The sequence below is a fragment of the Zeugodacus cucurbitae genome, chromosome 6 (assembly GCF_028554725.1).
Source record: "Zeugodacus cucurbitae isolate PBARC_wt_2022May chromosome 6, idZeuCucr1.2, whole genome shotgun sequence".
Classification (NCBI taxonomy): Eukaryota; Metazoa; Arthropoda; class Insecta; order Diptera; family Tephritidae; genus Zeugodacus; species Zeugodacus cucurbitae.
The window spans coordinates 13,082,508-13,107,686 of NC_071671.1; the positions used below are offsets into that span (position 1 = coordinate 13,082,508).

Sequence of the window (25,179 nt, forward strand, 5' to 3'; positions counted from 1 at the left end):
ATTTTATCGAAGTATAGACTGCTTAAGATTGATAGATTTCAAGAGAAAGGTAATGGCTTCACCTTCTAGGACATCTTTCTAGTTCAGCTACAAAATTAACCGAAGAGGCCAGCAAGTTCTAGTTTCTGAACCGGAGATGTCACTTTATAATCATTTCCTACAACCATATCTCCAGTGCTGTCATTTTGATAGTAACTTCGATATTTTCCTGAACGCTTAACCATTTACTTCGGCTTTGGCTCGATTAATTAAACTTTATTTCCAGAGATCTGGGTATTTTTTCAAGATTCTAGGTAATCACTATCACTATCAATCGCTGAACCACCGACTGTGAATAAATTTCAATTATATCAGATAAAAAAATATGTCGACAGAAAATATTTAGTCGGTAGAAATTTTAGAATTTTGTCGACGGAATATAATCGACTCAAATGAACTGGAATCTATTCTACTCACAGTCGACACTCGCAATAGGGGTAATTGGTATTGTAAATATATATATCGTAAGGGAAACGAAAATGCTGTGTTTGATCTCTTGAAAAAAAAAATCATATGAATTCAATACCAGAGAGTATTTGGATACTTGATTAAAATGATTGTTTGATTGTTAAAATGACATAATCGATTGCTATTGAGTTTTCATTTCAAATCTTTTACCCCAGTCAAATAATTATATGTGCATTTCTGCTTTTGTTTATACTTCTTATTCACTGTTATTTTTTGGATTTATATGTTGTTTTTTATATGTGCAAAATCAGTTTAGCGGATCTTTCTAACTGACAGTGTCGCAGCAAAAACTTTTTTTGTTAAAATTTGTTTTCAAAATTAGTGTAGGTGCATTAACTTAATGAATTATTAAACATTTTATTACATTTATTTAACTTTCAGCCTAAAATTCCTCGTGATACTAGTTTATCAGCCGAGGAACAAGTAATAATCATAGGAATGCATGAAAGCGGTTCCCAAAATGGCTCTAGACCAAAGCGACATCGGAATTGTATCTCAAAATTTCTTAAAAACCCCACTAATTATGGTATAGTGCGACGTAGCGGACGAAAAACAACATTGATGAGCGGTGCGAAAGGATGTTTCGACGGCTAGTAGTTGCGGACTTGATAAGCAGCTATCATATATGGACCTAGTTAAGACACAAAATCACAATAAATATAATTTTTCCAATTATACATAAAAATCAGTTTCTGAAACACACCTCCATGGCACCTAAGCCAACGCTAAAGAAAAACACAATAAAGCACATTTGAGATTTGCAAATGAATACCAATTCTGTGCCGATGAGTGATAGAATACAGTCTTTAGTGACAAAAAAAATAAATTTGGTCGGCCCAGGTCATTGCAAGAAATATTGGAGAGATTCGCACCAGGAACGACGGTCCTACTACAAGCGATATTTTGGAAGCGGTACCTTGATTTCATGGGCGCCATTTTGCTGCTGTGGAAAGCTATCTTCATGTTTTATATTCACTCAAATGGATGCTAATATCAATGTAGATCTTTTGAACAGCGAGTTAATAAAATTTGCTGCCAATATTTATGGCATATACCTGGACATATCGAAAGGATAACGCTTCAATCCACACGAAGAACATCTTTAACGAGCGGAAAATTCCGGTATTACAATGTGCAGCATTGAGTTCGAACCTAAATCCTATTGAGGATCTCTGGGGGAACCTCTTTGCTCTGGTTTTCCAAAACGGAAAGCAGTTTGAGACAGTACGTCACCTTAAATTAGTCATAAAGCAAGAATTTGCCAATATTTACATAACTATTCTACAGTCAGTAGTTAATTCTCTGATTAAGCGGCATAATTTAGTTTTAAAATATAAGGACAATTCTACTGACTATTAATATAAAAAGTTCTTTCAGTTAATCTCAAATGTATAGGCTTTACTAGTAAAAATAGTGAAATGCACATATAAATATTTACTATTAGCCTAAACTTCAATTCTGTTTTATAGTTTAAAAAAATTGAAATTTGTTATTTTTTTGTTTTTTATATCGTATACATTAATAATAACAAACCTGCATACTCAGAAATATTTTGCAATTTTGTAATCTTTAATTTTTTTTGCAAAAAGTTCATGCACATATAACTATTTGACTGAGGTACTCTTATTTGAACCAAGAAGGAAGATTTAAAGGAAGATACGTAATTATCAGTATTTCAACGCATAATTAATATTCCTCGAGGTCTTAATATTACATTTCTCCACCCTAACAGATAAGTTATTGGTTTCGAAGTAAGAGGAATGTACTAATATAATTGCTTAAATCTTTGGGAATTCTTACGGAAAGAATTATTTGTTAATTTTGCCAGTTAAAATGTGCTTAGCATTAAAAATACCTTAATAATTATTGTTCATATGGAAATCATCTTTAAATTTCGTTTGTAATTCAAATCAAAATCTGAAGATATATATTTGTGTGATACTATATCGTATAAATAAATAAATGCTTGAGAAGCGCTGTGTGTGTGCTTAATATGACGTCTATAATTTAAATACACCAATACAAATTCTCTTAGCAGCATTGACAGCACGCAGTCCGTTGTTGCTTGACCCAATTCAAATGCCAGAATATGTCTAAAAATAGACGAGTCAACATAGAAGTAGATTTTAGCGCGCTATTAAAATAATTCTGAAGCACTGAAACTATGCGGGAATATTATTTATATAAATTTATGTGAATTCAGCAATTAGAAATGAAGCAAATGGCTATGGGAGAAGCTTTGGAATGTGTGATATGTTGAACAAAATATGTAATGATGCTATCGGGTATATTTATTGCAAATGTTTGCATTTTGGGACATAATAAATTATTCCATCACATGAAGAGCAAATCACAACCATTAACAACAATTACTAAAATATAATAAATCATATTAACATGATATGACATTAAATCATGCCAGATCGTATCATAGCATATCAATACATCTCATGCTCATGCTATAATATCACATCACATGTGAGTACATCACATCATGTGATAAAACTTCATAACGTTTAACATCATATGATATGTGGTCACATCACATACATTGGAATCATATTATATCTAGCTGTATCATATGACATTAAATCATATACATATTAATGACTCTTATCACATCACATATCATATCAAGTCGTATCACATTACATAATACCATATCATCACATCACATCATGTCATTTTATTTCATACACCACATCACTTCATATAATATAATAATGTTCTTGCGATCTTAATGTAGTAAATTAAAATGCATTTAATATAAATGAGTGTTTGGCCTACACAATTTTATTATAATTTTTAATATTATAATTTCCTTGGGGAAAATCTTTTTATTAGCACAAATGAGCAGACATCTTTTCATATATAAACTTATAAGTATTTTAAAGCATAAAGGGTAGCAGTAACACCAGACGAGATTATGCTACATGACTGACTACTTTGCGTGACATTGAAGGTTTGAATGAATGCCGTGGATGCACACCTGCTGAGACGCTCACATACTCATGTGCACATAATCTTTAAACAAACGCGCTGCCTTTCTTGACTGTCTAGCAAATCTGCACATTTATATATTTCATGTACATACTTCGCTGCACAGCTTGCGAGCTGCTGTGGAAGAACCAGATATGTGAATGTACATATGACTGACACCAGATTGAGATTCGCTCAAATAAGGCTTCGCGCCTTAAAGTATGCTTTTGATATCATACGGCTGTTGTTAACTGAGAGATGTAAGATTAAAAATTGTATGAAAACACGTGTCGTCGTAAAGGTATGCAAGTGGAAATGTGTTCAGAGAAGACTTTTATTGTCGGTATGTATATATAGAGTACGTATGTATATGTATTGATTTTTATACTGAATTCCTACATGGAAAAGGGATAATAAATTATCGGACAAATAAATCATAAACAAGTACATTGAACTACATGTGAAAATGCACAAATAACAAAAACTCTCTCTCTCTTACCTCACATAAGTGTTCACAGTTGATTTAAAGTTAGTTGCTTTCCAAATAAATACCTGTAACCCCATGTGGGTTTTTCAATTTACAGTCAACTGTTGTTTGGGATCAACTTTTGCGGTTTCCTGTGCACTAAAAATAATCAATAACAAGACCAAGCCATATAAATATGAGAAAAATATTTCTGAGCTGATTTTGCCATGGTGATGCTTCACTTTGGAGGATAACTATTTACTTTATCTTAAAAATATATGTAAACCAAATGTTTGTAAACAAAAATCTTTTTAAAATATAGTAATTTTCTCACCTTTTTGGCTCCCATTTGGCACGTGCGATGGCTTCCTTTCCATTCTCAAACTATTTAAGCATGTAGTCCATCAATGGGTTATGTTTATCTCTCCACCTTCGCTTTCATTCAGCATCTATTCCGGATATGCGGCATAAAACAGGATATTAACCCAGTTGTGTGTATGTAACGGTGCGATTGAATAATAAAGCAGCAATTAAAGTGCTTCCGGCTGTGTTTTAAATGCAGTGGGGATTTATTGATTGCGTTTGAGAGTGAAAATTGGAAAGTGTTTAGTTTGTGTTCATATTGTATGAGTATTAGGCCTACATATATACATAAATGTGAAATAGAACATAATCTAATCTAATCTAATCTAATCTAATCTAATTTAATCTAATCTAATCTAATCTAATCTAAACTAATCTAATCTAATCTAATCTAATCTAATCTAATCTAATCTAATCTAATCTAATCTAATCTAATCTAATCTAATCTAATCTAATCTAATCTAATCTAATCTAATCTAATCTAATCTAATCTAATCTAATCTAATCTAATCTAATCTAATCTAATCTAATCTAATCTAATCTAATCTAATCTAATCTAATCTAATCTAATCTAATCTAATCTAATCTAATCTAATCTAATCTAATCTAATCTAATCTAATCTAATCTAATCTAATCTAATCTAATCTAATATAATATAATCTATTCTAATTTAATCTAATGTATTTATTTGAAAATCATTGTTTTATACTCCGATTTACAACAATTGTTATATACTTTCAATAATTTGTAATTCTGTACTCAAAAACTCTTGATTGCCTCGCCTCGTTCTTCTTTTCTCAACTGCGCTCTTCGCTTCACTGCGCACATATCCTTAGGTGCAATAGGCTTCTTACTTTTGTGTATTTTAAAAATATGCGGCGTGTAATTAAAAGCAAAAAACACTGATGACATTTTTTGCTCAATGACCATGATGAGGCCAAGGGCAAGGATGTAAAATCAGACGCGAATATTCGACATATGTACGTTTGTATATTTATATGCGCAGAGGTGTGTAAAAGACACTTACCTTTGCATAAGTAATTTCATGCCTGCATAAATACATATAGGCATACATTTGATGGAATTTTTCGCAGCAGCGGCAAAAGATTTTCCGGCATTCAAAGCATTTTACAGCAATTAAGTCAGTGCAAAAATTATTCGCATTGGTCAGAGAGACTGAGGATGAGTAATGTAAGGAGTGAGGTTATATGATGCACGTTTTGGCAGTAAGAATATTCAGCTGAAGTATATTTAAAACATTTTTATTTATATGCCTGACAGTATTTATGTTAAGTCTCGGAAATGCGATGAAAATTAAATCTACAAAAATTTCGAATAATTAATTATATCAGAAATATTTTAATTTAATAAATAAAATATTTTGAAACAATTAATTATTTTCAGCTCATTGTTATGTGCCGATTACATTTTTAAATTTCAGATAGGGAAGAGTCATTGTCAAGCACATTTCTAGTTCTGTCTTCACAAAATTGTATAATAACTCGAAATGTATCGGTCTGATGAAGGAAGAACTCTCTTGTCATCGCGTAAAATGTCTTTGAGAGTATCATACCCGCACTACTTAGGGAAATATGGATAAATTGATAATTCGACCGGAAAAAATTTAATTTCTGTGGAGATAAAAAAAATTTCTTGAACGGAGAAGAATACACGATATATTGAAGGGAAGTTAACACAGGAACCGATTTCATGTGTGGTGATTACCAAATAGAAGATAACTTGAAACTAAATTACAACATGTAAATGTTTCAGTTCCAGGTTGTGGGTCTAACAGAAGAGTTTGGGTTTGTGCCCTACTATTAGTTTTCTTGAGGATAGCTTAGTGGTAAGAAAGGCATATAAATTGGTAATGATGTGGATTCTTTTATTATTATCTCTCTCCTTTTTATGCTGGTTAGGACACTTGCAATCTTGTTTTTCCCCAATCTTCACTCACTAACTGTGCCTCTATAATAATCAAAAATGTTTTTGTAAATCACTGAAGGCCATAAGCACCTAGATGGCTTAGAGAAATTGATTCACGAAGCAGTTAAGTTATATTATAAAAAGTCCTTTGACCCTACCTCATGGGTAAATGGCTGGATTACCGACCGTTCGTCTATCAGTCGAATTTAGAAGTCAAAACCCAAAGCCTTGGAATATTGAATATAAAGTTTTATTGACCTTGTCCTCAACATTATTTCTATTCTCTTAAATCGCTTGAAGGTGTGTCAACACTAGATAACACATGAATCTGACGACCTACACCTTATTTTGTGACTTGTGAATTCATTCCAAGAAGTATATGCAAATATTCCTACGTCGCGTTAACCGATCTTGAAGCAGATTTGTCTCATACTATCACGACGGCTTGCAATTAAGGCAGCACCTAAAGGTCTAAAGTTTTTAGCGTCTACCTTAAAATAGACTACCCACAAATGCTTTTGTGAGAGTAAAAACCCCAGCTCAGCAAAGAGCTTGAGTTGGCGAAAAAACATGAGTTTCCTTGTCGGATTGCTTCCTGGATACTGCAATCGTATTGGCACTGACATTGTCTTAATAAATGAAGATGGATCTATAGAGGCGTTTTCGTATTTTGAAGCTTGTAGATTTCTTATATGAAAGTTTTTTTTCATTGAGAGAAACCACTATAAAATAATATATAATACAAAACTATAGAAGCTTTCTGATTAGTCACATGCAATTACGTATAATCGAGTGGTTATTATATATTCAACTACTCTGTCATAGCGGTCACCAAGTATTGTATAACCACACTCAAATTGAACATTGACAGCAATAACCTTGGCATTAACGCAGTGATGCATTCTGTTTCTGGGTTGACATGTTTGCACATAATGACTGCATTGATTTTTAAATATTTTTTTCCTATTTTCTGTTTTACTATTTTCTGACATGATAGCTTTAATGTGTTTCTCTGTGGCTTAGGCCTTTAAATAGTAACAAAATAACAGCAAATGCGCTTACTTTCCACACAGGCGAATGGCCTCAACAGAGTGAATTTGCGTGCGCAACCTGTAGACATTGACAGCCAACAACCGTTAGAAACGGTAAATATAGACATTTAAAGAAATTAATGTACAACAACTGACAACCGTTTGTAATGCTCGCAAAATCACTGTCTGTCAGTCGGCGCTTTTCCAATTTCTGCTGACATAGCAACAACAATTCAAGAATCCACTGCTGTCTTCAGCGCTTTCAAGTGCACGGCCATTGGCCAGTGACAGCTTAGGGGATTCATTACGCTTGCTTTAATTACAAGCGGACAGCGAACATTTTCCAATTTCGTTTTTCCTTTTGCCGCACTTCATGGAAGTGCGTTCCCTTGCATTTTGTATTTCTCTTTAATTCACAAGTTGTTGCCTATTCGCTGTACTTCTTCCACTGCCAATGGCAGTAAGGGCATTAAATCGTCACTGCATTATAACTGTTAAATAGCAACAAGAACTACTTAGACAAGTCGTGCATTTCGGATTTGCATTCTTTCTTGTTTTATTTTTCATTCTGGCCTGCGACAGTTCAAGGTAATTATTCAATTTGCATTAAGTGCGGCAGACAGTCGACCTGAGAGGCCATAATTGCTGAAGGTGAGGGACAAAAGTGCTTCCAATTTGTTGTTTTCTAATTTGTTTTAGTTAAATTTCACTTAATTCAATTCTGTGTTGACTTATTTTAAGTGAAAACATGGAAAAGTTTTTAGTGATTTCGAGGGTTCAGTATTAAGAAGAAGAAGAAGTTAACAGAACCTTTTTTGGCTATTTATGACAATTATTAGATAATAATTGGCGCATAAGACTACTGATCGACGAGACCATGCCTCGGCTAAAAGTTCTTTTTTTTTAAATCGGGGTCTACTAATTAGACTCGTATCTATCGTAGGATACATAAAACATGCTTTTCGAAATTTATTGGTACGAATTCCATGATTTATTTTTATTTTAAAACGATCGAGGCTACGCTCCACAAGAGTGCAAGTAAAAAGCTCGTGAAAGCTTCTGCTAAAAGCTTTTACGAAACTTTGGATTTTTTGTAATATAATTAATCTTAACAAGAATTCTGTGACTTAGACTTTCAAACGATCGTATGAACTCTTCCTACTTGTAAAACCCAGTGAAAGTGAAAGCTGTCAAGAGCTTTTGAAATGCAACTTTGAGTAAAAATGCGGTTCATACCGGAAAATATGACTTTAACACGAGACATCTATTTTTTTGTATTCAAAGATATATCAATGAGTAAAATAATTACGTTAAAAAGCATTTGGGAGCTTTCCTCTTCTTTCACGTTTTTAGAAGAAAATATAGCTTTATAAAGTTTATTTTGCTGATTATACAAATTATGAGTCGCCTAGATATAATAATATAACTCAAAGATCTCTTTTGACAAAATGAAAGCTTAAAGCTTTAAAAGCGAATGCTATAACTATAACGACTAAAAACGACTACGACTAACGACTAAAAACTTAAGTAAGCTTGAAGATCCTTCCTCTGAGCTTTCAAATCAAATCTTTTAGCTATTGAAATGTTCAAAAAATACCAATTTCGACAGTTATTTCATTTCCGTTATATTTCATAAAAGCTTTCTCTTGCAGATTTCCCTTAACAAAACTAATTACAATGCAATGCAAAACCATCCAAATTGCTATTTACTTAAGAAAACCTGCACTGAAATTTTGATTTCATACACCTGCCTTAATTTAAATGTAAATCGCAACTCACGTTTCCTACGACGAAAGCTTTTGTTTTGCAAAACTTAATTTCCTTACAACTTATTTATTTATTCCGTTGAAGCATTGTAAATATGCTACGAATACTAATGCAAATATGTTAATGCTTCCGAGTCATAAACAAATTAAATTTGAAATTAATGCAAACAACAAGCGAACAAACAAACCAAAAACCTGAGCAACTCTGTGCATATTATTGGATTATCGAGATTAAATTTGCACTCAACCACAAGTTTGGTTTGCTTTCGACTGTGGTCAATAATTGCTTGATGGTGTGTATAAAATATATAAATATATATATAGATGATTTTGTAATATATATGTATATATAATAATGGATAGATATATATTGGTATATTCAATATTTGTAATTATTTTAGTATTGCATTTTAAGCAGTGGCTTTGCGATTGTAAGGGAATATAGAATTGATGCTGAGTAGGAATACTAACTGAAGTTGAGTGTCATTTTAGTTCAGAGAATAGTTCTTAAAATAAACAAAATAGTTATTTTTTCTATCTAATATATATATATATGATATTTCTTTACATCTCAATGATAAACAGCAATTTTTCACTATTATTAATGAACTAAGAGGATTTATTAAAGAGTTATGATAAGGAATATTCAATGTGTTATTCTAGTGTTATTCCCCTAACAGGAGTAAGATTTTCGTGAACATTAGACTACTGGAAGAACGTTTTTTAAGTCTCCAACAATAATCTGGTAGCATTCCTGCGCGAAATGTCCTTGTGGAACCTCTCTTCTTATTCGTCACTCACAACACCCAAATTTGACGGGAAGTAAACTAGATAAGGGTAAACCAGCATATGCATTTTTCAGGAAGCCTAATAATAAGTTATAAAATCTTAAATCTAATTAAAACTAGACAATCTAAACCAAGTGATTGAGTTGTTTTGGTGTAATGTTGCTCTTTAGTATGCAGGCATATCTTCTTTTTAGATGTGTTAATTAGAGGAATGTACTAAAGCTTAGCCGATGGATTTAGGTGGTCTCGGAGTTTAGATATATATTCATATCTGTAGTTCTCTACTTCTTTCTTTACCATATATGATATTTTAAGTTCATTTATTAAGTCTTTGTAATCCTTCAATTTATAGGTTCCTAGAAAATTTTGGATAACGTTCAGAAAATATTTTCAGGCGCGTATTTACTGATCATTCAGTTTTTCTTTAAAGCTTTTATTCTTTATCAGTTGCCGTATTTGTGGACATACAAATATTCACTAATTAATTTTTGTCTCGCTGAGTCCTGATTCCTTATTTTCGCAAAGTTTTGGAGGTATTCGGTACTATGTAGGACGGCTCTGTTTACTGAAGACAAGTTTTAATACTGGGTAGTGTGTTTGGAATTGATTGTAATGCATTCTGGTTTTATCAAATACATGTTCCTTCTGGTTCGGTACATATTATCGCTGTAGTAAATTATATATATCTGGATTCTTGTTTAGCCCAATATAATACCTGTCTTACAGACTTTACTCAACATTTATGTGGAACTCAGGATGTATCTTCATTATTTTTCTTCTAGACTGACGTTGACACCGCCACAACAGTGCTCACGCCTTTCTCCTTTTGGCAGTTTGGCGCCAATTGGTAATACCAAGTGTAGAGAGGTCCTTCTCCACCTGGTCCTTCCATCGGAGTGGAGGCCTCCCTCTTCCTCGGCTTCCACCAGAGGATACTGCATCGAACACTTTCAGAGCTGGAGCACTTTCGTCCATTCGAACAACATGACCTAGCCAGCGTAGCCACTGTCTTTTTATTCGCTGGACTATGTCTATGTCGTCGAATAACACGGTATTCGCCGTTGCCAATGTTTAAGGGACCATAAATCGTCCGCAAAACCTTTCTCTCGAAAACTCCTAGTGTCGTCTCATCTGATGTTGACATCGTCCAAGCTCCTGCACCATAAAGCAGGACGGGAATGATTTACTTTTCAATTGCCTACTCAGTCCATAGTAGCACCTGTTGGCAAGAGTGATTCTGCGTTGGATTTCAAGGCTGACATTATTATCGGTTGTTGTGATGGTTCCTAGGTATACGAAATTATCTACGACTTCGAAGTTATGACTGTCAACAGTGACGTGGGAGCCAAGATGCGAATGCGTTGACTGTTTGTTTGATGACAGGAGATATTTCGTCTTGTGCTCGTTCACCACCGGACCCATACGGTTCGCTTCCCTATTCAGTCTGGAAAAAGCTGAACTAACGGCGGGAGTGTTGTTTCCAATGATATCGATATCATCGGTATCTTAGTCAACATTTTTAATGTTTTCTTTTTTGACTGTCATAATATTGAGAGTTTTAGAGTGTGAAATGTGTTTTTAATACCTTTGAAGACTGGGTACGGTCTCGCCGTTTGACAAATTTAAATATATGTTTCACGAGATCGTTCTTCTATTCATCAATGCGATTGAGAGATCTTTCTGGCCAACAACGGAGCGCAAGACGCCTATTGAACTACTGCCGGTTATTAAGGTTCACCTTGACGCAATGTTGCCTCAAGGAAGGCAAGGGGAAAAAATCTTGACACTCGGTCAAGTTGGCTGGAATGAAATGAATTTGTGTTACATACTACGAGTTTTGACACCAGAAAGAACTCGAGTTTCTAAAAAGAGGAAGTGCCGTGAACTCCGTCACAACTATCGCATCCGAAATATAACCAAATCTAACCCCTCTAGTGCTGCTGGATAAAATTAATTTTATTTCTTTATCAGACTTCTTTTTAAATTTTGTCGCAAATTTCACGGATGGACAGTGACCAGTTGTGTATTTTGATTTGTAATGCAGAATTTATTAGTTTTTGACCATTTTCACTATAACTTAAAAAAAAAAAATCAAGTCAAGTTCCAAATAGTAGAGCAAAGGCCTCAATAAAGATAAAATCTAAGTACTTGATGATCCATAGTTTTATTTAAGTATTTGCGCATTAAGTAGTGGATTTTCTAAATATTTCCGTTATAGCATCATTTACCGCATACTTTGAACGCAGTACTCCGCTTAGCGTCTTAGTCAGCAACCGCTCATTGACTGCGTTAGTAATAGCAGTCATAAATCAGTCAACTACCACAAATGCACATGCTTCATGTGAGCCGCAAGTGCACGCTAGAGAGCTCCGAGTTGCATTAACCAACAATATGCTCACAGCACACACAGCCAAAGTGTGTATGTGGTAATATAAAACTTGCCTCTTAACCTCGTATTAGCATTGGATTACTTTGTTATGGTTTCCACGACTTTGACTTCCCTGCACCGCCAAGCTGCTGAGCTGGTGAGCTGCTTTGGATTTCTAGAAAAAGAACTCCAAACTGAGTTGTGACTTTACCGCGTTGCTGCTTGTGTACATATGCTTCTTCTTCTTCTGCTTCAACTATGTCGCTATGGTGGTAGCATAACGGTTTACTTGTTGTTGCGTTGCAGCGTTGCATTCTGCTTTATTGTTATTGGCATTCTTTATTGTTATGTTTATAAGCTGAAAAGCTGACAGCCAACAGTCAACTACTGTTCTAATACTTTCTTAGCACACATTCTTTGGCAGCTCTTACTTAAGTGGTCCCTCTCCCCTTTTCGCCCTCAACTATTTTGTATCATTAAAGTGTGTTGTTGTTGTATTTGTTGTAGCTTACATATAATGTGGATATTTTCAAATATTATAAGGTTGTGGCAAGTTTTAAGGGGGAAGTAAACTGCGCTGCGAGCAAATATGAAATACTCAAATCCAGGGTGGTCCAAAAATATGGGAACAACAATTTTCGGCGTTTTTGTGGTCGTTCTTGTTCTCCTGCATCGTTCTAATTCAGCTTTCTTAGCCTCGGTAGTGTTTCTGGATTCTTCTCAGGGGATTCTTGATCTGTTGATGCTCTTCTCTTTAAGAAATGGAACAAGAGGGTATATTGACGTCAATGGTAGAGCCGAGAAGTTATTTTGGGATACCTTATGTCGAAGCTAAAGTTCGTATAAGTCCATATTTTCAGTTTCTGTCGTTATAAGCTCGTTCATCATTCTTCTCTAGCACTAGAGTCTTCCCAAATGTCTTAATTAACACCCAAATTTAGGAGCGACAAAAATTCGTTTTCAATGGTTCCCTGGATTGAACTGCGTGGACGATCTTTGGTTAAACCTTCAATCGGGTTGAAATCTGATATTTTGAAGTATTGATCTCGATGTTCGAGCGTTATTTTAGAACTGGGTCGCAGATATTTGATATGGGAACCTAAGCTTTATCAGAATGTACTGCACGACTTCTGAGGCCTTTAGTGCTGAAAAAATGACAATGCCGCCGCTAAAGTATTTTGCATAAACTCTGGAATTGTATAACCCGGAAATAACTTAATTCACTTTCTTCACTGACTCAACTCGTTTCATTCTGTAAAGATTTTCAGTGAAAATGCACGGTCAGATTATATGGACCACCCTTTAAACTACTACATATTAAACACATGCTCCTATGTAAGTTATGAGTTCTTCATGTGGCTTTAGCAACGCTTCTCATAACTCCGAGAGCGTCTTTACTGTTCCACAGTAATTTAATGTACTTTATTTCATCACAGCTGCACACAGTGATTTTTCATGGTTGCTTCTTTCCGGCTGCCACATTATGTTGCTGGATGTTGCACGCGCATACTGTCATCCAACAATTCTCTCACTAAATTCACTATTATATACAATATGTAGAAGAGTAACTTGTGCATGCAACATTTTACTCAACCAACAGAAAAATATTGTAAATTTATTAGGAGGATAAAAATACCTTAAAACGCTTCAATAGAAAAGTAACTAAATTTATTTATGACTGCGAAGCACTTTGGGTATATTCAAAATAGCTGTTCAATAAAATAGAATGGTTCTACATACGAAAGTATTATGGTGCGTTTACACTGCACGAAAGTTGATTACTTACCCGAAAAAACGACTGGCATCGTTATTTCCACACAATCTGTCGTGAAGTGGTAGTGTGAACACTTGAAAGGCTGAAGTTAATGCTTTCTTAAGTCTCTCAACCTGATTATGCTCCATTTCCCTCATTTTAGTGAGATAAATTGTATGATGCTTTCTATGAGATATTGAAGGATTTATTGTTGAAGCCTTAAGAGTTAATTTTGTTAAGCAACTTATGAATGTTCCCAACCTCTGTAGAGAACATCTTTATCATTTTTTTGAAAAGTCTGATGAGTAAGATTGCTTGATACCACCATTGTGTTGTACTCTTACTAAAGTGTAAACGTAGCATTATTATTCACTTTTGTGCATTGGGTAAGTCAATTGTGTAGCGTTTGACTTCTCGTTTCTATTGCTCTAAAGTGCATCGTGTATGTATCATGGTATGCTAAAAGGTTATTTTTACAAGTGAAGATATAATAAATGGAATATCTTTTGTTTGATTTTGCAGCACTCTGGTTGTATATGATTTTCAGGTGATATTAATGTATATTTCCATATCATGTATTTTTTTTTTTTGCAAAATAATCTGTTGAGAATGAGATAAAATCCTAAAAAAGCAGAGCAATGTCCCAGATAAGGGGTGATCCAAGTAGATGTACCTTTTTCAAGATCCTTTTTTTGGACGATCACGCGTGAGTCGTGTCAAGCTGTCATGCTATTTTTGTTCAGTATTTTTTGGCATTTCACGCCTGAACAACGTTTAAAAATTGTTCAACTTTATTACGAAAATTCACGTTCTGCAAAGAACTCGACTTATTATCAACATAATTGGCCTACCCCATCACCCATCTTGACACCCAGCATTCATTATTGGATAATATTCGACCGAATCCGCCCTTCCCAGCAACTCTGACTGTTATCGTGCTATGATAACTGATGATGACATTTGGTTTCAACAAGACGGCGCCACTTCCCACACATCACATAAACCAATTTAATGAGCGAGCACTTCGGGGAGCAGATAATTACACGTTTTGTTCCGGTCGATATGCGACCAAGATCGTGTAATATCACATCGTTAGACTTTTTCCTGTGGGGGTATGAAAAGTCTAAAGTCTATGCGGACAATCCTGCTTCGATTCAGGTCAATATATCAGCCATAATGCTCGAGCGAGTCATAGAAATTGGACTCAAAGGATGGACCATCTGAGACGTAGCCGCGGTCAACATTTAAAAGTGATACTCTTTCAAAAATAAATACCAAAGAAGGTTGTTTCCAAGGATAATAAACATTCCCAATTAAAATAGGATTTGAATTTTGTGTTTTTTTTTCTTTAAAAAGGTAGAGAATTTCGAAATGGATCACCCTTTAAATATATTATACTCATAGATCTGAAGAGTATTAGTATTCTCTAAACTAGACCTAAACGTGAATAGGGTTAAACGCAATTTATTATTAGAAAGCGATACATATATTCATAACCTGTTGGCAATTTAGGCCAGAGTATACGTGGTGTGTGCAAAAAGTAATAGGAATAATAGGGTTTGGAGAGTCTAATATTCAAGATAGTATATAGTAAGGTATGCCGATGATATTGATATCATCGGAAGCAACAACCGCGCCGTTTGTTCTGCTTTTTCCCGCATGGATAAAGAAGCGAAGCGTATGGGTCTGGTGGTGAATGAGGACAAGACGAAATATATCCTGTCATCAAACAAACAGTCAGCGCACTCGCGTCTTGGCTCCCACGTCACTGTTGACAGTCATCACTTTGAAGTTGTAGCTAATTTCGTTTATCTGGGAACCAGCATTAACAACACCAACAATGTCAGCCTTGAAATCCAACGCAGAATCACTCTTGCCAACAGGTGCTACTTTGGACTGAGTAGGCAATTGAAAAGTAAAGTCCTCTCTCGACGAACCAAAATCAAACTCTATAAGTCGCTCATTAGTCCCGTCCTGATGTATGGCGCTGAAGCGTGGACGATGACAACATCCGATGACTCTTGGGGTTTTCGAGAGAAAGGTTTTGCGCAAGATTTATGGTCCTCTAAACATTGGCAACGGCGAATACCGCAGACGATGGAACGATGAGCTGTACGATTTATACGCGGACATTGACATAGTTCAGCGAATAAAAAGACAGCGGCTACGATGGCTAGGTCATGTTGTACGGATGGAAGAAAACACTCCAGCTCTGAAAGTATTCGATGCAGCACCCGCTGGAGGAAGCCGCGGAAGAGGACGACCTCCACTCCGGTGGAAAGACCAAGTGCAAAGTGACCTGGCTTCACTTGGTGTTTCCAGTTGGCGCCAAAAAGCAAAAAGGAGGAATGAGTGGCGCGCTCTGGTGGATTCGGCTATAATCGCTTAAAGCGGTTCCTACGCCAAATATATATATATATATAGTAAGGTTAGACGTGTTTTTGTGAGCTTGTTAAAAGTTCAACCTTAGGTGCTGGTTCGTCAATTCTTGGCCAAAACCAATGCTGCAACAATGCCCCAGCCTCCATATTCACCAGACATAACTCCGTGTGACTTTTTCCTGTTTCCAAAAATAAAGAGATCCTCAAAGAGCAGACGTTTTACAGACCTTCGAGAAATTTCCAATGGTTATCCCGAAAATTGAGTTTGCGAAGTGTTTCGACGGTTGGAAGAAGCGCTGGCTAACTGCCTAATATCGTATGTGGACTATATTAAAAACGACAACATTACTGTAGACGAGTTAATAAATATTTGAAATTAATAAAAATACGAAAATTTATGTTATTTTTAAAACACACCTCGTGTAGTTTGTTTGCTTCCCTGCATTGCTTTTCTTTGCTAGTTTAATACGTATATGAAGTTGACGTAGAAATTCTAAGTAAAAATATAAAGAAGGGTATTGAAAGTACTGATAATAAATGAATAAATGACAATTACCGATAGAAGAATGTTAAGGAGAAAAGAAGGAATTACAAGAATTATGAATAATCATTTGTTTTTGTACGATAAATGTGGAACAAACATAATTGAGAGTAGGTTGAAACAATGGCGAAATATCGACAACGGAAATTATTTAGTCTGAAAACTAATACCATCTATGCATTGAGGAAGAAAGAAATGTCAAATATTTAATGAACTAGTAACTGTGTTATTTTTATAGAAATGCGTTACTACTTAAAGAAGACTAAAGTGTTATGCATTGTCATACAACAGAGTCTTGAGAGCCAAAAATACACCATTGCTAACATTTCAAAAATGTTTATTCGCGAAGGGTATAAGCGTAACACTTGTTGATAGCATTAAGTACGCAGTAAAACGCTCGGCGCCTAAAACGCGACTACATGAATTATGGCATAACGTAGCGTTAGGTGGCGTGAGCAGGCGCTACGTGCTGTGATACAATGTCAGACAAATTCACTGTCGAGGTCTAGGTAATATCGAGGAAACCCATATAAGTATGAGTGCGTGTAAACACAAGTACATTTGTTGTGCAATGCACACACTGCCAGGCACACACACACACACACGCATGGTCGCACTTAAACTTAGTTTGCGCCAGCTTTTCGCACGTCTTGTTGACATTTGAACGGCGCGCCATCGATATCCATCAAAACTGTTATTTCATAGGAAATACATAAGCCACCAAGTGTAATATACATATTTCTTTCTTTCGGCCACCACATAACCAATACGCTTTACAACAAATATTTAACGTTTTAGCCTAATTAAATTAGGCTCATTTGTCTGTCATCATATTGCTATTGTTATTGCTTCGCCGTTGGTACGGCTATATAAATTTCAGCGCCCCATGGCGAGCGCAGTCAAAACGCAACGGTATTTTCGCGCAACGAGTGGCAACGGGCGCCCGTCAAGTGCTGGGAATACAAACGAAAAACTATCAAAACGGGAATTTTATATTTGCATTTATTTGTCGGTGGTGAAACAGTGCGTAAACGAATTTGTGAACACTAAAGTATTGGACGCGAGTTGCGTAGCACTTCAGCCGTGTACGCGAAAACCGGATAACTGTAAAACGCAGTCAAAACGGCCGCAGCGGAAGTTCACGCGGAAGTGTCACGCTGTTATTGGTAGTTTTGCGTTGTTGTTGTAGCTGTTATGCGTTCGCCGAAGTGTTGCGGAAATCGTTGTGTTTAACTCAGACTCGTGTGGTTTTCTAAAGTGGGTGCGAGGTGAATTTGTTAAAAATTGTAAAAAAATAAAAAGTATAAATTAAATTAAGGAATAAATATTCTTAAAAATAATAATAATTTTGAACTGGACATTAAAGTACGAAAGAAAAAAATTAAAGGTGGTAATGAACAAATAAAATGTTATTTTTGATCAGTGAAGTGAATCAGTGAAGAGAATTGCTAAATTTTTTTATCTAAAGTACGATGTGATGTGTGATTGAATCATTAGTTTGACAAATATAAATAAGTGTTGGTTAACTCGATAATTGAAGCAAGATTAGAAATTAAAAATTAATTAATATCCACGAAATTAAAAAATACCTACTACTATCTACTATATACACATACCTACGAGAACAAAAAATAAAACAAAAATAATTAAATTATATAAAGATGAAAATTAATATTATATAGTTATAAAAATAATGTGAATATCCTTAACATAGCCGAAACAATTTTATTCACTAATTTGTGCGAAAATAGTTTCAATCTTGCTAACTAATATATGTTGAACTGAGTGGTTATATCTCTTAATTTAATTAATTAATTTAATTTAGAGATTGTGCTTATATTGTAAGGAACAAGTGAGAGTGAACTGACTACAGATCACCATACAGCAAATTTCATGGAATTATTGATCTGAGGCCATTTCAATTTATTTATCCAAAGCTTTAATAGTTGGTACACTGACTAAAGCATAGTTCATATTTGAAAACCATAAAATATATATTTAATTTATTAATATGATTCGAAGATATACATACCCATGTATATGCTTAGTCAAATCTTGTCTCTTTAGATATATTGCAAAGAACCTCTTTCACATTATTTTCGAATTCGTTTATAGAACTCTACTCTATGCGTAATAGATATTTCTTAACCCTTCGACATCAAACGATAATTAATGATCTGATTTTAATATTGCTTTGGAGGCAAAGTAAATGTTCTATATCCATTTCTGTTGAGCTTCTTATTTGAATAAAAATAATATAATACTTAAAATCGACATATTCTCTATAAATTAACACCAATATTATATATTCAAATATTACAATTTAATATAAAATTATACCCACCCACAAACTGAATACGCCACTGATTTATCTAACTCACATATCCTCCAAATTAAGCTATCTTATAGTCTTATTCACTATAACATCTCTCTCGCGCCAACAGTTTTGCCTGATTCGACAGTATAAGTTTCTCTGTACCAATTCAAAACACTGTTGTGAAAACATGTAATATTAATAATATTTGTTCCATAATTTATATATAAACTACAATATAAAATATAAGTCCAGAAATAATTTAGAAGACCTACTTTATATAAATGTAATTTCGAGTACACCATGCGAATTCTGATCTAATCTGAGAAAGTGGTAATCCCTTTGGATTTCAAAAAATTTGCAGTATTCTTCAATCAATGAATCGCTGCATTATTCAGCTGAAAAATGAACTCAGGATCAACAAAATCTTCTGCAAAGATCACCAGAACTTGATTCAACAACTGCATATAATACTCAGAGACAACAATGGACTGGAACGAAACATATTGGAGTGGTTGTGTTATAGTTTAGATACCCACCTCCAAAGATTCGAAGTTTTCGAATATCTTTCGGACAGCCTTTAGATCTCCAGTATTTATCCTTTTCATCTTGATCTTATAAATTGAATTTGTTTCTCGTCTGAAAAAATAACCTTTTCCATACTTCATCCCAAAATCTGTATTTCTGAGCAAATCGAATCTTCCTAGATTATGCCTTGGTGAAAGTGCAAATTTCGAAATTTATTTTTCAGAGACGAAATTTTAATCTAGGTTCAAAATTTGTTGAACACGCCGTTCAACCAGCCGCAGTGTGTTTTATCCTTCGTTTAGACCTTTCTTCGATCAGTGGAGTCCAGCTCGTTTGTATTTTCCATAACTATTAACCAATTTATTAAAACAGGCTACGACACATGCACCAAAAAATCTAATCTACAGATAAAAAGATCTAAAAATTCTAGGAACTTACCATTTCTCAATTGTTTCCACTTGTTTACACAAATACTTTCTGTTTTCAATTGAAATACCAGTATTGCCTTTATAATTATTTCGCTGGGTGCATGGTATATTAAATTATTGGAGAGTTTCTCAACATTATTACTCTTATTGAAAAGTAAATTCTTAAGTTTATTCATAATATCTATATTTATAAATATATTATACATATAATACAATTTATAGCTCTAGTGCTTTATAGTTTTCCCCTTACCTATATTAATAAAAACAACGTATGCATAAGAAACCTAAAAATGAAGATCGTACCAGAACGTTTAGAGAAGCTGCAAGCTTTCGTTTGCTCAAAAATGCAGCAGGTGAGCTATTCACGCATTAAATTCTTTGAGCTCGACACAGGCTTTGAGCATGTAAATAGCTTTAAATGTGCACAATTTGATGTTGTTATTGTGTGTATGTAAATGATTTAATGCGTAATTAGGTATGTAATTAAATATCTAGAATTTTAAATATAAGGAAAAACATTTTAGATATTTTAGAAACAACAAAAATTGATAAAAATAATTTTTTAAATATTTGTATACCCTGAGCAGGGTATATTAAGTTTGTCACGAAGTTTGTAACACCCAGAAGGAAGCGTCGGAGGCCCTATAAAGTATATATATAAATGATCAGTATGTTGAACTGAGTCGATTTAGCCATGTCCGTCTGTCTGTCCGTACTTCCGTCTGTCTGTATATATACGAACTAGTCCTTCAGTTTTTAAGATATCGTTTTGAAATTTTGCACATGTTAAATTTTCTTCAAGAAGCTACTTATTTGTCGGAACTGCCGATATCGGACCACTATATCATATAGCTACCATACAAACTGAACGATCGGAATCAAGGGCTTGTGTGGAAAACTTCCGCATTTTACTACATATCTTCACGAAATTTGGTGTGAGTTATTGTTCATTGAAATAATTTAATCTCCGAAAAAATTGTTCAGAACGGTTCACTATAGCATATAGCTGCCATACAAACCGAACGATCGGAATCAATGGCTTGTATGGAAAATTTTCGCATTTGACGTGGTATCTTCACGAAATTTGACGTGGATTACTGCTTAAGGTAATAATGTAATCTCCGAAGAAATTGTTCAGATCGGTTAACTATATAACCTTAATGCTTCTAGCAAACAACCCGGCTAAAAAGAATTAGTAAACTGTTTTCTTTTTTTTTTTTACTTACATTTTCTGACGTCTTTAGATTTGCTTAAACACATAGTTACTAAAAGAAATGCACCTGTGAAGGGTATATTAGCTTCGGTACAGCCGAAGTTAACGTTTTTTCTTGTTTTTATTACAATTGCCAATAATAATACATACACATAGTAATTTCACTGCGCTAATGGTGTCAAGAAAGTGATCCAATCTTCCTTCAAATATTTCATTTTACATAGTGTAGTAGTTATGGCTTCGAACCAATTTTTAGACTTCGATATGAGAATTTTCTCATCTACTCATCGTACCAAATATTCGTACCACTTCTAAATTTAACTTATGCAGTCTAACGTGTTTACTACTTTAGTATAAGATAAGATGGTCTTTAATTTATTTATTCATGACGATAAATTCTTCACTTACAAAATTACAACTTTCGAGCAGATCTGCCAGAGCCCTTACAGTAATTCGGTAAAACGGATAAGTTAAAGGCGACTTTGCTATAAGGGAATTCTCTGGAAAAAAAGCCACTTGAAAAAAAAAGTTCTTTATTTTCTTTGGCAATTATATATCTTATAGTACATGTAAAACCTAAAATAAAACATATGGTTTTAGATCTGTGTAACGCGGGGTTGCCATATTATAAGGGGCAAAGTTTTTTGTAAAAAAATTTTCGAACCGCCATAACTTTAAAACTAATGAACAGATTTTAATACACGATGTGACTTTTTTGTACAGAATTTCTCAAACTTTGAAACTGTATATCGTAAAAATTTTTAAAATTAATATTTCATAGCAAAAAATGAAAAATTTTTTTTTTTTTGGAATTTTTAACAACTTATGTCCCCTTAGATTTTTTTCGAAAATATCTTAAAATGTTCCTTATTTCATCACCTTTTTACCCCCCAAAGGGAATTTTGGGACAGCAATATTTGTATGAGCTACAAATAAAAAACCAACTCAGAACATGATGAAAAATCATTGATTTATGCACTATTATTATCAGAATTTAGCGTAACCCAGGATTCACGACGTGGACGTAGCAGACATTTAATCCCTTTTTGATTTTTTTTTATTTTTTAATATTTTTTTTTAATTTTTTTGTATTTTTTAAATTTTTATTTTTTTTTTGTTTTTGTTTTTTATTTAAAATTATCACGTACTTGAATCTAATCTACGTAATAATTAAAAAAAAAACAAAACCAAAAAAAAAGAAACAAAAAAAATTAAAAATTTTAACAATACAAAAAAATTTAAAAAAATAGTCGATAGAATAGTCGGTTCGAAAATTTTTTTACAAATAACTTTGGCCCCTTATAATATGGCAACCCCGCGTTACACAGACCTAAAACCATATGTTTTAGTTTAGGTTTTACATGTACTATAAGATATATAATTGCCAAAAAAATAAAGAACTTTTTTTTTCAAGTGGCTTTTTTTCCAGAGAATGCCCCTATATTATTATACAAACAACTGTGTAATAATTAATTCACCCAGTGATCATATCATAATATAATATTAGGGCTACGACTTTGCTGTTTTCCAATATATGTCTCCAGGGTCAAGCACTGGTCGATTAAATCGATTAAATCGTTTTATATCGTACTTGGATCAACAAATTATTTGTAAGGATCTGTTTGCATCCCATACCTTATTCTCAACTGAAAATGTCACTTTTTGAGCCGAATTCTCGACATTTGCGTCTAGCTAAAGAGTACTTCAGTTCTTATGAAGAAGTCAAAAATTGGATTGATACTTGGATCGACTCGAAAGATGAGGAGTTCTTTCGTCACGAAATACGCATGCTGCCAGAAAGATGGTCAAAAGTAGTAGCTAGCGTCAACCAATATTTTTGTAACCGTTTTTATACAATTAAGGCTTAAATTTACAAACAAACGGCGGAAGCAAATTTGTAGACCTAATATATTTAAAATAAAAACTACAAATATGAAAGTCATTGGACTTTCGACTATATTACATACCAATATTATGCTCTCGTTCTGTGGATATCGATCGATACTAATACGGAGTAAAACTTACTTATCGTGAGAGCGCACATTATTGTATGTACTTTATCAAACTTATCCACCTTTTCTAGTACTTCTCATGTTCTCTCAATGTTGCTGAAAGTTCTCAATATTACCTTGACTTGGCTGAATACGATATATTGTCTGCCAAGTTTTTGTTTTCAATAATATTACAGATATTATATTTTAAACGATCCAGCAAAAACTACATCGCTCCATATGTCATCCTTCAATTAATTAATTATAAATATACCGCAGTGAAATGTTTTATTAGCGCACTAGGCTTATAAAATAAAATAGTATTATTTTCGCAATTACTTTATAACTATTTAGTTAGAATTACAGAAGCCCTATATAAATCTTGCACACCATAAAAGGTATACAAATTTAAATCTCATTGAAAAATATTTGTTTGAACCAGCTTGCAACGGATTTCAGACACAAATATTTGGGTTGTGTCAAAAAAATATAACAATTGTGGTGGCTTAAAGTTCATAATAAACGCATAAAAATGTGGCTAACGGGTCTGAAAAACTGTTAAAAAGATTCATAAGCTACTGTGCGCGTTTAAGTATGCAAAAAGCGCTGTAAATAGACTACACCAGTTTTTTATAAACATTGCCACCCTATTTTTTATCACATACCAGGTTGTTTTTGTGCTTAAGCTGTTGGACTTTTTCTGTTAACAAACAAACTTTTGCATTTAGTATATTTTTATTTACAAAACTCTGTAAATAAAGTCGAAAAAAATTGTGTGTGAGTGCTGTAACTTAGCATACAGCTAGGCGTTTAAGCTGTTAAATGAGGTATCAAGTGTTATAGTGTTGAAATAGTAACGAAAATGCGCGCGATATTTTTTTCGGCAGTGTACAAAAGTTAAGCAGTTAACTATAACGGCATTTAAAATCCAACATGGCTTCACAGTACTTTTTTAAGCGGTGCATAAAGTGGATTAACTTTTTCACTGCTATTAAATGAAATTATTTGTTTTGAAAAAAGTGAAGTAAAGGGAGTTTCAGTTTTTGGTTGACAGTGTGTTTTTTCGGTAATATGAGAGCCATTTGAAGAGTTGATAGTGTTCATAGGGAATAGTCAGTGAATTAACTACTGATTTCAGTTCTGAAAATTTTGGTTATTATTTAGAAACAAAATATCTCAAAAATACTAGGATACAATATACGGTTTCCTTTGTTTGGAAATTAGTAAATTTATTTAGATAGCGACCGAAATTAATAAGCGAAACTACATCAGCACAGCACAACCTACCATCCACTATTTATGTGTTCCGTTTCTTTATAACAACGCATATCATCGTCGGCTTTGTGGACGACATTCATTTTCTATGCTCTCTCAACTTTTGTTTCCGAATTCCCGCCGGTGAAGTTTCACGCAGTTAGCCGAAAGTGCGGCGCGTCAAAAGAAGGGTGAGCCGACACAACAGTTGATACACAAAGCGACACGCGGCAGTGAGACTCGCGTATGAAGTGGATTGGGTGTAGTTGATCTCATATACAAACTGGTATTTTCCCGGCTTTGCCTTTGAGCTTTTAGTCGTGAATGCCTTTTTTTTTGCCTTGGCGCTGACATATTTTATTTCTGCTATTTAAGGTGTGACAACTTTGCTTTTGCCAGAAATACAAACACAAACGCTTATAATATAGAGAGTATGGCACACGGAAGAGTATGTCTGCTATATAGCACACGTTGTACCAGTACATGAGCGGAATAAACATGTTGAATGCGCCAACAATGGATTTAACAGCTGACAACGGTTAAGCGCGTTTTGTCGTATTTGATTAAGTGAAAATAGTTTT

At 34.0% G+C, this 25,179-nt stretch overlaps 1 protein-coding gene across 8 annotated transcripts in view; it reads left to right on the forward strand.

Moving 5' to 3' along the window:
• Positions 1-17,756: 17,756 nt before the first annotated feature.
• The window catches only part of LOC105215125 (transient-receptor-potential-like protein), a 48,857-nt gene continuing 41,434 nt past the window's right edge, over positions 17,757-25,179 (forward strand). For 2 of the 8 annotated variants that reach the window (XM_054233777.1, XM_054233780.1), the window contains exon 1: positions 17,757-18,156. Coding sequence is in view for 1 of the 8 variants with exons in the window: in XM_054233775.1 (XP_054089750.1) it covers positions 20,431-20,493 (63 nt within the window). In the remaining 7 variants the exon portion in view is untranslated. Of the gene's footprint in view, positions 18,157-20,399; positions 20,494-25,179 lie in introns of those variants that run through there. The other 6 variants (XM_054233776.1, XM_054233779.1, XM_054233778.1 and 3 more) reach the window with 4 other exon arrangements.